The 17,586-nt window shown below is 43.0% G+C and overlaps 1 protein-coding gene across 8 annotated transcripts in view; it reads right to left on the bottom strand.

Moving 5' to 3' along the window:
• The window catches only part of LOC128878620 (polypyrimidine tract-binding protein 2), a 262,210-nt gene that overhangs the window by 103,467 nt on the left and 141,157 nt on the right, over window positions 1-17,586 (bottom strand). For 3 of the 8 annotated variants that reach the window (XM_054126939.1, XM_054126943.1, XM_054126941.1), the window contains one exon: window positions 8,717-8,770. The exons of the other annotated variants lie outside the window; for them this stretch is intronic. In XM_054126939.1, coding sequence (XP_053982914.1) covers window positions 8,717-8,770 — 54 coding nt within the window. The remainder of the gene's footprint in view (window positions 1-8,716; window positions 8,771-17,586) is intronic. 8 annotated transcript variants of the gene reach the window in all.

The raw sequence follows: 17,586 nt of genomic DNA, 5'->3' as shown, positions 1-17,586 counted from the left end.
CTCAGAACTTTCTCCCATTTCGCTTTGGTACTCTGTTTAGCCGTTTCTCGAGTCTCATTTCTCAATTTCTTTCTATCGATTGGTTATTATCGAGGATCAATTATGCAACTTGAGGGCCATTGTAAATTCTACTCGTAAATATTGAAAGAAACACTTTCGAAGCAACGAGAAAGAACGCTTCGAAGAGTACCAATGCTCACCCCTACGCCTAACTAGTGTTTCAAGAGTGCAAGAATGGCGATCGTCGAATGCTGAAATCTGGAATAATTTAAATAGACTATATCGAAGTTCATAGCGTCGGTACCGAGGTCCCATAATCCACCGCTTGGTTTCCAAGCTGGAAACCCATTAAGGTAGCAGTTGCAACATGGAAGCGGTGCACACCGCTGGAACAAAACGAGAATGAGCCGGAGGAAGGAAAAGACCCACCCCGCGCCACCCTTTCTCGCGGTGCCGCAGTGATTAATGCGAACGGATGGAAGAAACAAAAAGGGAGCGCAGGAAAGAAACAACGAATCCGGCTGCCGCACCCCCGGTGTTAACTTTTTTCCCTCATCCCCGCACACCCTCCAGTTGTGTTTATTGCGGAAAGTATCTTTTGGTAACATTGAAAATTACATTGATCGATTGGAGTCGCTGGCTCTGTCTCCAGTGAACACTTACAAGATGCTTTCAATGACTCTCCGAATGTCAAGTGTAGATTGTTAAGTGGAATTAAAAAATGCAGCAGAATTTCTTTTTAAAGAACAGGTGCTAAGTGCCTTGGACAACACCTAGAGCTCAAGAATCTGGACTGGTTTACTTTAGGTAGGCATTAACGGCTCATGAATTCCTACTAGTTTATTCTCTGGAAACCTAGAGCTCATGAATATCAACCAGTTTAGTTTGTAGGTGTCCTGTGCATCGAAAACTCATGAATATAGTGTCGCACAATCAGGATCGGCCATTGTCAAGTTCAGAATAGATGTGGTTACATACAGTTAGTTCCATAAGGATTCCTATCTTCCACACGTACGTACGTTCATTGAAAACATTTGTCTAAATAATGATAGGTTTGATGTTTCCCAAATGTATATCACAGAAAATAACAAGTGTTTGCCGTGAAAGAAAAAGTAGGAGGTGAGACGCTGGCGATTAGACGCGCTCGATGATCCGTGGGAGTTTTCACCGGCCATCAGTCGCCCCACGAGGGGCTAGATGAAGAGGTGAACGACGAAGAGTCGAACGGGAATAACGCACAAGCTCACCGATGGGTTGCATGCGCGAGCGACCGGCTCGTTCGAGCGCGTCCGCGCAAAAGGAAATTTATGCACGGTTCGTCGACGCGGGGCAAAATATGCTGCCCGGCATGTATTAATGCGCTCATTAGTCGCGCTTCATATTCATGCCATGAGACCTCGTCGTTTATTATGTAACGATTGCCACCGATGCGCTCGTCGCCCGGATAAAATCGCCTGGATCGCAGGATTACTGGATAATGGTAATCGACGAGACAGGATTTTAGTGACTTCGACGATGTGAAGTTACCGAGATCCTGTCTCGTTAGCCTATAAGTGAACGCTGCAACTTATCATAGTCTCGTGTTTTTCTATCGAACCGATCAACTATTCGGGTAAAAGCTTCGACTGTATAAATATGGATTGCTTCCTAAACCGAGGATTGTATGCGTTTATAATACACGAAGGGGTTGCTCCACATATCCTCGGTCTTCTCCACAGGGGTGTCGAGTTCCTGGTGATCCCTGGCGTGCAAGTTTCAGCGGGAAGCGTTAACAGAATTCGTTTACTTGGCTAAACGGCATTTAAAGTCAGCTATTTTAACTGGTCCAGGGAAACGGCGACGGCGTAAAAGCTTTTCTCGAGATTTCTCGAAGTGCCTGAAAAATATTGCTTGTGCCAGTTTCCCCGAGCATCCCCCGGCCCACCCCTCGGTGTTTCTCGTTTCCCAGAGAAGCGGCTGCAATAATACAGGCTGGCCTCGTTTGCGTGTCGCTTGCCGGCGTCTATAGACCGTGAAACCGGAAACGAGGTGTCCGCGGTTATCTTTTTGGAGCGCGTCTCCCGCGAGCAACAGGAACACAGGACTGGATGCAGTGGCGGCCTCGAGGGGGGCGCAGAGAATGCACGGAGAGACGCTACTAACGTGCTCGAACGCCGATAGGATTGTAGCAGCGCAGAGTTTCTGTGAAAAAAGCGCCGACCCGATTCCATTCGCGAAATTTCCTCCCGCGTTTCCGGGAATTATGGATTTCTCGTTCGGGCTCCCTGCCGGGGAACCCGTGGTTAATGACCCGCGACCGTTTCGCTTAAGAGCAAGAGAAATCTGTAAGTTGGAAAAGTTTGTAGGGAAATGCCGCGATAGAATTCGGAGAGGGTTTAGAGAATCGAAGTTTCGCGCCATTAATCAAGGAAAAAGGACGTCCCGGCCCCGTTGCTCGCAACATAAATCTTTAGATACTTTCGTGTTTGGAGACTGAAACCGTTTGCACTATAATTGTATCTTCAAATTATTCTTAAACGTCCATTTCATAATTTTTCTGGTTTCAGTATCTCATCTCAGCTTTGAAGAATAGTTCTGTCACGTAAATGAGGCTATATTTTCGAAACTGAATGATCGAAACCAGAATTGGTAAATAATTCCGAACGTAAAGGGTTAAAATTGAAAAATAAATTGCTGATTCGAGGCGAACCGAATGGAAGAAAGAAACCAAGAGCTACATTGCGTGTCTGGATGTCCCGTCGATAAGAACAGCAACGATCAGGACGAAAGGGTCCGAAGGGACAAGCCCCCAAGTCCTATTTCATCGGCCTCCGGTGAGAGTTTGGCTTCTCGAGCTTCTGATGACTCGTGAAACTCCTCGAGACGTCCATAAGCCGATATATTTATTGCAAGATACTTCTGAGACTCGTTCCCTCGGCGAGGAGTCGATTTACTAAATAAGGCCGGAAGTGGATTGGCTGTGACATCACCGTCAAACTTCTACCTTTGAAGTAGGATTTCAAAGGATTTTTCCCCTGGTTACCAACTGACTCGGCCTCGATGATAAGAAACTGCGAACCGGCAAGTAGGAAATTGTAGTTTCACGCTTCCGTTGAGACGGCGTGGTTTAATTAAAGAAATTAACTTTGTGTTTCACCATTAATAGAGATCAGAGCTTCTGGATCGTTTTCATTGCTTACAATGCGAGACGATTTCAGAAATAGCGAGGAATCTTATCTCAAAATCAAGCATCGACGAGTTGCAAATGTCTATTTTTAAATTGGGCAGATATGAAAATACTGCGTGGTTGTAAATCTTCGTTGCAAAGTACAGAGCGACGTTGGATGGTTGCCATAACCTACATATAGATCTGATAGGTCGAGTTATTGTTAACAACGGTCCACGACAAGAGGAACAATTCAGTTATTCCGATACCTAGTCCACGTGGTATCATCTTGGAGAAATCATTCCCAAGGATCAGATAAGGTTCCCTCTGGCTGGAAAGAGTTACGCACTTCCGGTGTGGCGCCCTCGGAAGTTGGATTCGAGCTGGGATTCGAAGCTCCATCCTAGCAGCTGTTAGTCGATCGGGACCGATAAAGTGGATTCTGGGAGTTAGGGACAGGGGATGGCACCGATCGAACCCCTCGAACACGTAACCACCCTGTTATCTATTAGCTCTCCAAGTGATAAACGATTCGCTTCCTTCCACGTGAACTTCGCACGTAAATCGCCTGGAAAAGGATAAGCCAGCGCGCCTAGGATTCGACTGCTACCACCCCTACCTTTCTTTCAGCAGTTAGGCGATTTTTCTGAAGGGGCAACAGACTCTAGAACAACTTATAGTCGCGGGAAACAGATGTAAAAATGAGAAGCGTGGAAATCGATGAACAAAAGGACATTTCCAATAAAAATTTCTAACCATAAATTGTTTTTGTTTCTTGAATGGAAAATAAAATTGTTATGGCTGATGTAGCGCGAAAAATGGAATGCATTACGTGGTATAACGTATGTTTTATCAAACAGAAAAAAGTGTCACGTGTGCAGCCATGTTTAATGGCGATAAAATGCAAAATGGACGTGCAACGACGAAACGAGGAAATGTTCGCATCGATTCGCGTTTTTGAATACCATTTAAAGGCTACATTTCAATTAATGCGAAACCTGCGATTTTAAAATGACATAAAAGAGAAGAACGGTAATTTTTCATTTGGTTTATGGATCGCAGTCGAAGGGAATTTCAATTAATTTTTAAATGTTTGCTCGACAATGCAATGCGAAACCGTTGAATCATATTCTGGAAGACAGGCATTTTTATATTTTGTTAAATAATATAACTGACCCACACGAATTACTCGCATTAATTTTGATGTAATATTTAGGTTAGGTGCAGCAATGAAAGTTTCGAAGTAGTGGATATACAGAGCTTACGTAAAGTTTACACAGAACACGTGATCCAATATTACTATTGAACAGTATATTTAGCCCTTTGACACCCATGTGCTTGGAACTAAAGTTAAACTATAAAGTTAAACTCGTAAGCTCGACTGAAGCAGTTTCTTACAGTTCCTACTAGCACATATTAATATAACATTGGCTATTCCAATATTTGAGCGATCAAATTCACGAGAGATAAAATACAAATAATGCATTGAATGAACAGAATGAGTTTCTTTTAGAGTTCAAGGATCAATTTCACACTCCTGTAAAAGTTCAACACCACCCTCCCTCTACCCAACGATCGCAGTTCGATTAATTATGTTTTTCTCTCCGCGATACGTCGCGATGATTAATTTTCCGACGTCACGCGCTTCGAAACGACGCGAACTTGCTCGGGGAACTTTTATTTCTCGTTGAGCGAGGTGAAAAATGCCGGGTGTCTCCCGAGCCGAAACTTTGTCCTGTCCGGAAGAAAAGGTGAAAGCCTCCGTTGGCGCACGGAACTCGCCAAAGTGCGCACTCATTTCCGTGTTCCCTGAATACCTTCGATCCTGCTTGATACAGTATCGCAGCGAACCAAAGTTCCTTCAAGTAGGAATGAAAGGGGACAGAGTCGTTTGAAACGGGGCAAAACCCATTCGACGATGCTTTCAACCAATTTCAGAGGTTTATTTGTTGGGAGAGTAGGTATTCGTTATTCGCGGGTAAAAGTGTCGATTTTCTGCAAATTTATAGTGGTCCGAATACGAGAGTTGATGTTACGGCGAAATTGAAAGAATAGTAAAACTGTACTTTCCAGTAGGTACGATAAAATTATAGCAACTTCGAAATACGACAGATCTAAAAAATTAGGGGAAAGGGGTGTCTAAGCCATCATCTAAACCGTCCCGAGCAGTTCATTTTTAAATCACCAAGATCATTTACCAGTTTTATATCTGTTCGGTCCAAGTTGTCAATAATTTATGATCACAGCCTGAGGGATCGAGCTTCGATCACGGGGAACTTGACGGGATTCCCGCGTTGGGAATCCCCGGAGCAAATTATCCTCCTCTGTAGCCATTCCCGTCTAATAGCAGCGGTTCAGGCCGACGAATGGAATTTCCGTGCCACGAATCGCACGAAATCTATTTTCGCAGCGGAGTGACGTATTCGAGGCTCAGCATCGCACGAGTGAAAGTAATCTATCATGCGAGTTATAACGCGATATCCTGCCACGAGAAACGGAGGATCCACCTCTTGGCTCGATCCTCTGGATCTCCCGCAAATTTGAGCGCGCTCGGTGCTCCGCTAAGTCCTCCCTGAGACTTTATGGAAAGGTATTCGCGCTCGCTCAGGGGCGTGAAATGTAATTACAGACGATTCTTCGTGAAAAATTGAGTCTAAAACGGGGAATAAAATTTGTTCGCGCGTGGCTTTGTTTCCTAGATATTCGAGTTCAAATAGTTCAAATCGAGTGTCTTTATATAATAGCTTAATTATTCATTGTATGTGATGATAGTATATCACGTCACACCAATATTGTACTACTCTTCTTTTCAGACAGATATCTTGAAAATAACCAAGTGTTCGAAAATACTTTCACTGGATGTCAAAAGCAAACGTAGGAAAGGATGTATTCCAAAATTTCAATTTTCACATCGCCTTGGAATTTCTTTGCCTGGTAGGCCGCGATCAAACTCGCGGAAATTACTACGGGCTTTCTATCGAGGGAACAGAGGAGGAAAATTTCGATGGGCTTTCTCGCGGGACGAGAAAATTCCCTGGGAAAGCTTCACGGGGTGCACGCTTTGATGTTCCTCGACGCGGGCGTGAACACGATCTTTCGCCGTGAAAGCGCCGTGTGAAAGAATGAAAAGGTAGACGGCCATAGAAGGAACCTGGCGAAGAAACATTCGCTCAGAGGAGAGTAAATCGTCGCCCAAAAAGAGGGGAATTTCGTGTCGCGTGTCGCTCCAGCCGGCGAAATGGGACGCGTGCCAATCGTTTGTATCGCGATAAGGATTCTGGATCACCATGAAATACCTTGCTCCATTCCTGTAACGCTTATCTGGATCGTGAAATCATTCGAGTTTATTATTGTGTCTGAACATATTCGTCCAAAAACAATTTTTAAGTTTCGATATTAAAATAAATTATTTAACCCTTTTATAGTACAGCAACGAAGATAAAATTCCATCTTATTTTTACGAAATTTATCTCACGGCTGGCCCACCGAACGATAGCTAAACACAACAAAATAAATGTTAACGAACCACCCCGAAATTCAATCTACCCCGTGCAATCTCCAGCGCCCCCTATTATTGTGCTATAAAGAAGGCTCGTTTGTGTATCGCGCAGCCAGGTCGGAAACGCGACAAAAATGTCAATAATGAGGCGGAAAAGGGGAGAGAAAATACGTGTAAGTGGTAATGGTTGAGTTGCACCACGGTCGGCCATGTCAGGAACATGTTTGACTTCAACGATAGCCGGAGGCTTGCTCGTTGATAAGGCTTGTCCTCGTTTATGCGGAAAATAAAGATAAGCCACGAGCGAGGGGTTCGATGCCGCAGTTTGCGCAACAGTTCCATTAAAAGAATACAAAAAAAAAGAAAAAAAAAGAAAAACAGAAAAAATACAACGGCGAGAGAAATATCGACGCGTACTACACGCATCAGATGATGTCGAGAGCCGTGAGTTTGCAACTGCAATCTGGATTCTGATAAACAAAATAGAATTTTACCATGAATTTTTGGTACAACCGAAGATTGACGTAAATCTCTAAAAATGCAAACCTTCCTTTACTAACTGAAATAGCGGAACTTAACTATTTCTACTCTGATATTTTTTTAAGGCTTCTGTAGAGACGATTTTTAACTTTTTTGACAAACAATTGTTTGATAAAAATAAAGTCGAAGGAAAATTCGTCGAGCCAATGATTTATTCTTCATAGAGAAAATTCCGTTTATAGGAACTCCTTTGTATTAGAGGGGAGAAAAAACGTTTCACGCAACCCTCGTTCCGAAAATTGTTTATACGCCTTTGAGGAGGTGCAAATTGAAAGCGAAATAAGGCTGGATTTTCGTGTGTCGCGTGGCTCCATTTTTCCTCTTCTCCGAGACATTTTAAGACTGCTTAAAAGCATCGCGTACAATTCCTCGCAATTTCAGCGAAGCACAGCGACGCAAAGCTGACGTTGAAATAGATAAGATTAATTTTTATTCCTTAAAAAATTCCTCACTGCTGTTAATAGTCCTAGCAAAATGTTATCTCTCAAAAATATCTTCATAAAAACATTCTTTATAATATATATAAATAAATAAATAATATAAAAGTATAACATTCTCTCCAGACATACAGAAAGATTTTTCGCGGGTTACATACCCCTACATTGTAATCCTTGGTGACCACCCTGATGATATACAAACACGTTCCTACCTTACCCTCTTGGGACACGCTTACTCCGCGAGCAGGGGCAGACGTACCCTGTTAAAACGGGACGAAGTAAACTGTCAAGAAGAAAGAGAATGTTTGCAACTATTCCAAAAAGAATACAAGAATTCAAGTACGAGTATTACAATGGAGTCAGACTCTACGCTATGATTATTATTACTGTTGTTATTATAATTTCTATTACCACCAGAGAAAATCTAACATGCAAAAGTTGATGCAACCAATATTTAGTAACAAGTTTAGGTGTTCGTATATCAGGGTAGCTACTAACTAGCAGACTCGGAAATCCAAGCTCCCCTAATTTTGCCATTTCTCCTACTCTTTCCATCCATCAACCCCCAAAGCAATGGTCTTCTATCTCAACGAGCACAAGTCACGATTCCTCGACCACAACTATTACCAAAACGTCCAAACCATCATCGCTGAACGTAAGCCAACAATTTTTCAAAATCATCCAAGCTTACCCCTAGACGGTCTCCCTCGGCACCGAGTTATTCGTCAAAGCCACGCATCTCCCCTCTTCGAGACCGTGTCAAACAAGAAAGAAAAATTTCGCAGAATAGAGCTACAAAAATTACTCCCCCGACCACTCGCGGCACGGTTCTGCGATTCTCAAAGAGATATCAGAGGCAGCAACAATGTGCAGTCGCGTTAGAAGTCGGTAAATCGCGCAAAAGAAGGGGACATATCGCGACGTTAATTAAGAAGGATGTCTGGGAATATTAGCGCAGCCAACCCACCCCCGTCGTTCGTCCCAGGTACGTGAGAGACGAGGGTGCCTTTGCGACACAGCCAGCAGCGGGATCAGGACCACATGGTGTGAGCGAAGCGGCTGGTTCTAACGCGAGTACATTTCTTTATGGCTTACCATCGTCAGGGACACGCCAGTCCCTCGTGCGTACTGGAATTCCTGGACACTCACCTGAAAACAGACAAAGAAGACTCTATTAGAACATCTAGTGATAGATGTGTATCGAGAACAGGGTGGTTTCTATTCTCAAGTACCGGTTTCAAAGTACAAATCTAATAGGTGATGGCCAAGACGAATGAAGACAAAGAAATGTAGAAGTGAGAATGTGTGGTGTGCGTGTGTGTGTGTGAGGAGGGGGGCGTTAGCTATAGGATAGCCATAAGGACATTGTAACGTAGCTTTAGTTTAGTTTAATTTATGACCAGGCCCCTTGGCCCGATGTTGTCCAGGCGCGCCTCGGCGAGGCCGCCTAGGTCAACGTTCCCCTACCTGGGAAAACCCTGGGTAGATTTTAACTTTAAGGGTAGGTAGGAAAAGAAGCGTTGCGGACAGAGCTAGTTAAACGGTCGAAGGGTAAAGACGGCGCGAAGAGACGTAGAGCGGATCGTTGAGCGGATTGTTGAGCGGACTCTGTTTATTTCAGTTTTATTAATAGTTAAGTTAATCTCTTATAAATAAAATAACATTTAATCTCCTACAGAAACAATGCAATCTCTTTGTTCTAGTGAAATTGTATCCTTTTCGAAAAGAACACTACGGTAACTTATACGCTGTGTATACTACAACAGTTCTAGAAAATCGAAATTCTTGAAATATTATTGCACCACTAAGAATTCAGCTTGAAAAGACTTTCTAATCATTCAACGTAGTTCCTGGCCGCTTTTGCTGTCGTCCCGGGTAACTTCAATAGACTCGGTATATATCTTTGTAAAGTTTATTGACCGACAGAGCGTACCGCATTCAATTCGATGTAAATGCGCTCCAGCAGATTAATTTCCGGCGTCTGACGACACACTGACTGTTACTACTTACAAATGTATGCGGGAATTTCGCGTGCTCGCTGATTATCAAAAGAAACAACTCGGGCGTACGTTGGATAGCCAATATTGAAAACAGTGCAGTGCCACTGGTGCACGACATGTTCGAGTCTCTAGAACATTCAAACTAGACCATTAATAGAAGTGGAAAAATAATTAGTTTGGGAAACCAAGAATTTTGTCAAGAAACATTCAAGGTAAAACCGAGGTTAGTGTACTTTTAATAGTAAAGGAAAAACGATACAAAAAATAGGGACAACAATTTCTAATCGTTAGAGACCTGAAGAACGCCGAACCAATACGTCTGGACGATTTTTTCGCGACTTTTTCAAAATATAACAGGACGACCCAATGATTAATTATCCCCCATTACTAATGGAGATTTTTTCTGTACATTTCTGTAATAAAGTGAAAATAAATATAGTGCAGGACGGTTTCTAAAGTATTCTTGGCGGTTAGCTCCGGGACAAGTTCGTTTGAACAGGGACAAGGAACGAATTAATTGGAAGGTAAACGCGTGTCCATAATAGCGTATCTAACATCGTATGTACGTGCGATTTCGTGTCCCTAGGGCGGTCTGTCCCTTTAGTCGTTTCAAAAGCGCTTCCGGCAGTGCAAACAACGCTGCCAGTTTCAACATGGTCTCCGCTTGCAGCGTTTACATCGATAGAATTCGTGCTTAGCGACTCGACCCTATTTCGTTCCCTGTTTTCCAGCTGTCCGGGTCTCTTTTCAAGCTGAGGTCCGGTCCTTTGCTTCCTCCGTTATTGCTAACTTGTCTGATTTGCTTGATAAACTTTATTCCTTACGCCGGCGACGGTCCCTTGTTCGACCAACAATAAGGTGTACAAGGACTATGATAAATGGATTAGTACCAGAATTATAAGCTTAAGGTTTAAAACTGAACAATTACAGCAAGTATCGATGCACACGGTGTAGTATGTGTCCGAAGTAATAGTCACAGTAATATCTCGTGGAAAAGGTATAGAATTTAGGTCATCGAGGTCTTCACGTGTTCCATTCTTCCTAACGTGTCTAATCGATAGAACAGACTCGTTCCTCGTTTCACCGCATTGCAAATTAGGGGAGTTGAAACAGTTACCAGAAAATGATCAGCATTGCCCGCCAGAAAATTCTGATTATTAATAAAAATTGAAAATTACTTTCGTACATTCTTAAAATATTGCAAAATTAAAACAAAAATAAAAGAAAACTGACGAAATCTATTCCGACAAACATTGCGAAAAAAATAACGAACAGCAATTAGGGGGAAGCCACATCTGAAATAAAACGTTAACACTATTCCCGACCGCGAAACGATGTTAACAAGCAGATGTTTTTTGGAAAGCAGGTCGCTCGTGACAGCTCTTCAAAACGCACGCATAAATTGAACGTAGCGTGACGAGCTCGGTTTCCATGGCTTCGTTTTTCGATGAGGAAGGATTTCCAGAGGGATACCGTTTAAATCGCAACGTAAATCTTCTGCCCTCGATTTCACTGACGCTGATTCCACCCCAGCCATCCTGCGATGGCTAACCAATTAACGCGTTTGTTTTCCATAGACACAAAGTGGCCGCAGGAAATGCGGTACTGTTTTTAACTGACGTTTAAACAACCTGTTTTCAGTACGTGAAACACAAAGGTTTCAACTTTTTCAAGTACTCCTCCCACGCACAGATAAAGTTTACCTTGTCAAAATCTCATCTTAATTGTTAAGCGAGACTTTAAACCATGAAGTAACCGTATCTAAGATGGGTGAAAACCATTTATAATTTTCTCTTTCGACGCTTCAACGGTGGATAATAAAGTATTAATGACAAAAATGAACAATAAAAATGCATGAGAGCGGATACTTGCATTATGCAGTTAGCGAGTTGCAGATTTGCATAGCCGTTGTCTGCGTTGTGAAAACAATTACTGACCTTAAGTAGACTGAAATAAATTAAACAGTAATAGCAGTTTTATCTAGAGGATTACTTTAGAGGATTACTTTAAAAACTTTTAACGAAGAAAAGTAATAAGAAATTGTAATTCCGAGATTCGATTAAAAAGTAAAATGTTAACGTACGAAAACCATTACAATGTTAAAGAACTAGTCGTTAATGTAAAATGACCGACCGGAAATTTTTCACAAAATATGAATGCTACATTTTGAATATTATTATTAATAAATAATGAAACCAAATTACATAATCTAATTTTAATCTTCGAACCTATAACCGTCTCAGAAGAAAATGATATCATAATAAATCATATTGTCGTCTGAATTAAATTAAATTACGTTTCAATCCTGATCAACGCAAAAGAAAATTAATTAACTCATTCGAATCCCACTTGCCGAAATTGATTAAATCCTCTGTTAATTATCGTTGATGGATATTCTACAGAAATAATTTAAAAAAATTACTAAACACCTGAATAGGTATATATATATATATATATAGTAGCCTCGAGGGAAGAAAAGAAACAAAAGGTGAGCCAGCGGAAGTGCTGTTCCCCACCCACTACCAAAGAAACCGTGTTTCATCCCTCAATCGTAGCGGGCGATGGGTGAGAGTGTTTTCGAACCACGGTTAGAAAACTTGCCAGGTGGGATAACGTTGCACCGAGGAAGGGCAATTTATCTTGTTGTATTAGCAAATGGATGATAATGATGCCCTGAGTGGAGGGGGAGGCGGTGTGTTGGGGCAAGAGGTTGGTAGAAACTGTCGGAAGCTTGTGCAAGTAGCTGTAGTTACTGGCGCCTGTACGCGGCCAACTTAAGTGTACATGCATTAGTGTTAGGGCGCTTTAAGTCTACGCTGGTATATTCGTGACAATTTGTATCAAGGTGTGCCTTTTAAGACTGTGTGCATCGATACACACCCTCTGAGCTCACCAGGGGGAAGTAAATGCACTGCTTAGACAGCACAGTTGCCGTTTAGAGATGTATTTATAACAAAGTGTTTATTTGAAAATATCAAACCTGTCATTTGATTTAGTGCAGATTTCTTTAATGGACATAGAGGGTACGAAAATTTATGGAACTGACTGTATAAAGCAAAAAACTCTTTCAGATTTATTACTCGTGAAAAGAGATTCCAAGACGATCACGAGGTTTTCGGTGATCAACAATAACGGGGACCGAATGAAAAAGAACCGCCAAATCATGCACCGTCAACTATCATCCATCAGCGTCTTCCCTGGGAAGGTCTCCCACGAATTTATCGCACCTACCATTGAACCGTTGAAGCGGTACCGTCGGAACACCTCCGTTTGCGGATAATCGAGGCCCCCACTCCAGGACTTTCATTGTTTATACGCACAGTGAATGCGCCGCGTCATAGAAACATCTGCCGTTACAATACTAATTGGTGCTGGCTGATGGACAGGTTTGTAAACAACCGCGCAAGCATCCGGGAGCCTGGCCCCTTTTCGCTCCACAAAGGCCACCGACTTTTCTTCCTCCCTACAGCGTCTACTTTGCTCGCCTAACAATGGGGATGAACACCCTCGGTTCCGGCAACAATACGCCGACAACGCCGCGTAACGACTCGCAGCCAAAGCAAATTGGCAGTGTCAGTTTTAGCCTGACGTCTTTGACGGTTGCGTGCTACCGTCTTCTAGACGGTTTTAGCCCGAGACGAGGAATAATCTTGTCCAAAGATTTCGTCAAAGCAAACGAAAGCACGGAAAGTGGCGTGCCCTGCGACTCGGACGTTTAGATATCGTTGTACTATGCAACTATTAAATGAATATTCCAATCGAGTGTGTCTAGTAATTTCTTGGTCAATTTCGCTGCAAATAATAACTAAGAGTATAGTTTAGCTTAATATTCATGGTATTCGATTATGCTGCCACTGTAGCTTCTGTGTAAAAGTTGACGCATTATTTAATGTATCACAGAAGACAAGGTAATTAGTAAAAATGGATAGTTAATTCCCCTGACTTTCGGGCCAAGAAAAATTAACGAACGGCTCGACTGATATAAAAATATGCCGTGACAAAGGCGATTAGGAAGTGGTGGAACTTTGCGGAAAAAATAAATCTTCATTAGCATTGCGAGTTCGTCGAGTTATCATCCTAATGAATCCTAACGCATCCTTCCATTAATCTTCCTCCGATTCCACGGGAACGTGCATGCATCGAAACAGCACCGCAGCCGTCATAACTCACGCCTAGCGAGTTCCGAATACTCCGAGATTCCAATTAAGTTACCAGGGTGGAACAAAGTGATCCACCGAGCAATTAACGTTTTTCCTACCAACGGTACTAATGTCGAACAGTCGACGTACAAAAGACTGGAGTGAGAGTCGAGAACACGCTTCTTTGTTGCAGACATGGACAAGACAACTTGGCTATAAATGGTCGCTACGATCCGATAAATTCTTACTGTGCAGAGCGTTGTTAATCTCGGCCACTTTGTTGTGTACAACTAACTGGCAAGCTACGTGGCTGTCGAATTGGAGAAGACGAGACCTGGCCAGACTTTGTGAACCGATGGGGTAGCCATGATTAGGAAGCCCTGGTTTAAGACTTGGGTTCTTGGAGCGCATCCTATCTACGAAGCAAGTGAGCAGGAGTCACCTGCAACTTGTGCCATTCTAGATCCCATCGTTACCGTGGCACAATGCATGATAATCCGATCGCCGTGGAGGAAACGCGATATTCTTGTTCCCGGGGAACAAATCCCCGTCGATAAGATTGAAAAACGGATTACTCGAAGGTCATTGGAGCAGCTCACACGGGAGAGGGCCGCAACTGGCTTGAAAAGGATCGACAGCCGCGGTAGCAGTACACCGAGCGGAGCCCATTCAAGTGACATACCTTTTGTGATTTTCTCATTACCGGAGTGGAGGCCCGGTTCTGGAAGTCCGACTGGCTCTCTCCCTCCGGCTGCAGGAACTCCTTTTCAGCCCGTCGATGCTCCTCTTATTTCTTCCTTCCATCGTAGCTTCCACCCTTTTCCACGTGAGCCCGTAATACCTTATAGATTAGTTGCCCGACACCGGGCGTACCTACGTACAAGGAATTACGCCTTTCAGCGGAGGATACGACGTATTTCCTCGCCGGGATCCGAGCGGCTGACTCCCGATGATCACCTGCTAGATCGGGAAATTATATTTCCTAGCGTCAGAGCAATCGCCTTACGACGTCGTTTAGAGCGTCCCTGTTCTCTCTTACCAAGTGAAACCCCACTTTTTGTCCTCGCAACGCGAACAACCTTAAGCCTCTTCCAACAGGACCCTTCAAGGACCCTTCAAGGACCCTGGATCGGTTAAAAAGTTTGCATCGACAGCTAAGACAGTGATTCGTAAGACCAATCGATGGTTTCAATAATACAGTCGATTGTCATTGCATGAAAATCATAGGCAGTATCGTGTAGTCAACTTAATTTCATTATTGTCAATGTTATCTGAAAGTCTACACCGAGGAACACGGTACGTATTCGGGAACACGTAGCAGCTATTAATGCGAGACGACGATAGTCGATGGGAAACCGAGATACAACGAAATTAAAGCAAAAGCTGACTGAGCTGTTCCCAGGTTTTCCAGGCTGGAAACTGGTAATTTAAAAACTCAGAATATGCAAAGGTACAGACAACAAAAAGGACAAAAATCCAAGCACAGCACGTTTGCAGTCTCCCTATATTTACATTTCTCCAAAAAGATTGAATGTGACAAGAGTTTCCTTAAGTTTCATTATGAATCTTTAATAATGTAGGAACCCCAGATCCAATCCTGAAATTTCCAGCTCGGACCAAGACAACGAAAACAAAGGGCGATACGAATCCTACAGTTACAACATGCTACAGTGGACTAGGGAGAGGAGTGAACGCAAACAAAAGGAAATCAATGAAATAGCAGAATCCTGAAGGAAGAAAACCCGCAAAAATTCGCGGTGGAACGAGTAACTTGGCTGGAAAAATGGAGAACCTGTGTCTTCCCTGAGAGACAGGCACATGTCGGAGAAAGGTGAGCGGAAAATAGAGGGCAAAACGAGAACACGGTAACGCGTATAGGCAGAAGGGAGGACGGTTACACGGAAAAAGGGGTGGATTTCATGGAAAGGGGCTGCGCGTGCTAGGGTATTAAGCGAACGCGCGACGGACGTCTGTGCTGCTCGAAAGGGAACGCAAAAATGCGGTCGAGAAAAACGACACGCGCGTTTCCATTCTTTTGTTTCGGCCCGCGGTTTCGTTACGCCGCGGTGAACGCGTTTTCAAATCTCTGCACGATAATGGCTTTGTAGAAACGACTTACAGGAGGAGAGTTTATAATATTCGTAGTCATTTGTAGTCATCGAGGCCTAATATTCTCCTTTTAGCTGATACGATCTGGAAGTATACAGAACGCGATCCTAACATAAATTAAGCAGAGGTATAATTGAAGTTGGAAGAACAATGAAACGGAATAAATCGAGGAGAATTTATAAAAACGTGAGGAAAGGACGAAATCGTTGGATTCATATCGCGTCGACATCCTGGCACTCCTCGCTCTGAAAGTATCAATCCCGACACGCTTCCGGTTTCCGTAATTCCTTGGGGCTAGGATGATCGTTCAATCACGGCGAGCATGCGATGGTTCGGATCCCGAGTAATCTACAAACTTCATCGATGAAAGCTTCCAGGCCTTATAAACGAATTAGATTAATGCCACTGCTTTAGATAAATGGTCCTGATAACGCTGATAACAAAAGCGTCGTGTCGACATAGCCAAACGTGATCGACACGAAAGCGACTCAATTAACAGCGACGTACAATTCATGAATTTTACGAGTCGGTCCCAGGATTAAACAATTCAAGAATTTTATTCATTCATCGTGAATTGTCAATATCGAATATTCATGACAAAAAGTGGGTATTGATGATACATACAACATTCGACTATTACGAATAATTGACCATTAAGCAACGATATATCGTATCAACGGCATGTAAATGCCGTTAGAATGGGGGCGACTTCCTCCGAACGCAGATTAATGATCCGATCGATAATAACCGCACATAATCGCTTTAATTAATTCGAAATGCTTTGTTTCGCGTAATATCTTTGGCCGACGAACGATTAATTTACATTCGTCAATATTCCGTTTCGCCCCGTGGTAGCCTCTGTTCTATCAGCTTCGAATTTCATGCGGAAGTTGGAAGATCAGAGTCTCAAGTGGAAAGCTCGATGCTTGGTCCGCCGCGAACATCTGGATTAAAGGAGATCGAGTTGTCCATGATCAGACCTGGCTATGTAAGCCCATGTTTCTAGGTTCCAATTTGAATTATTCCTATTTCAGGGTCTCAACTTTCCTAAAAAAGTAAACCACGTCTAAAATTAGTCTCAGACGAACCCATACTATCGATAACAACGATACTAAAACGATGTATTGCTAATAGTACAGTATTTCACACGCTACAGACATAGCTTTTCACATGCGCGCCAGATAATCCACACAGAAACTGTGTGCCTCAAAACGATCCTCTATTTACACGTTGAACATTCGCAACAGAATGATTAATGACGTTATCGCGAAACGTGTAATCCCCCCTCCGCACAGAACAAATATCATTTCGATACTCCTGCTGGAAGTAAGCTTCGAATTTGACCGCCGAAACTGAAGCGAATTTTCGTTTGACGGAATTGAAAGGACATGAAACTAAAACATGAAACAAAATGTCCAGCTACCTATAAATAATGCAGACAATATGCTGCAAAGAATTTCAATTCAACGAAGCCTCTGAACAATGTTCCTGATGTAAAAGCCTCGATTCCTGACGTCGTAACAATAAAACAACCACAACATAAAAAGCCTAACCGTGCACCTTGAAATGTTAAACGCGTTCCAAGATGTTTCCAACGACGCGGATCTTTTCCTAGCCAAGTTGTAAACAGCACCACGATGCACGAGACAATGAAAGCGAGCAAAACCACCGAGAGAGAGAGAGAGAGAGAGAGAGAGAGAGAGAGAGAGAGAGAGAG

Source organism: Hylaeus volcanicus, chromosome 6, assembly GCF_026283585.1.
Source record: "Hylaeus volcanicus isolate JK05 chromosome 6, UHH_iyHylVolc1.0_haploid, whole genome shotgun sequence".
Taxonomy (NCBI): Eukaryota; Metazoa; Arthropoda; class Insecta; order Hymenoptera; family Colletidae; genus Hylaeus; species Hylaeus volcanicus.
This window is presented reverse-complemented; position numbering and strand designations above follow the sequence as displayed.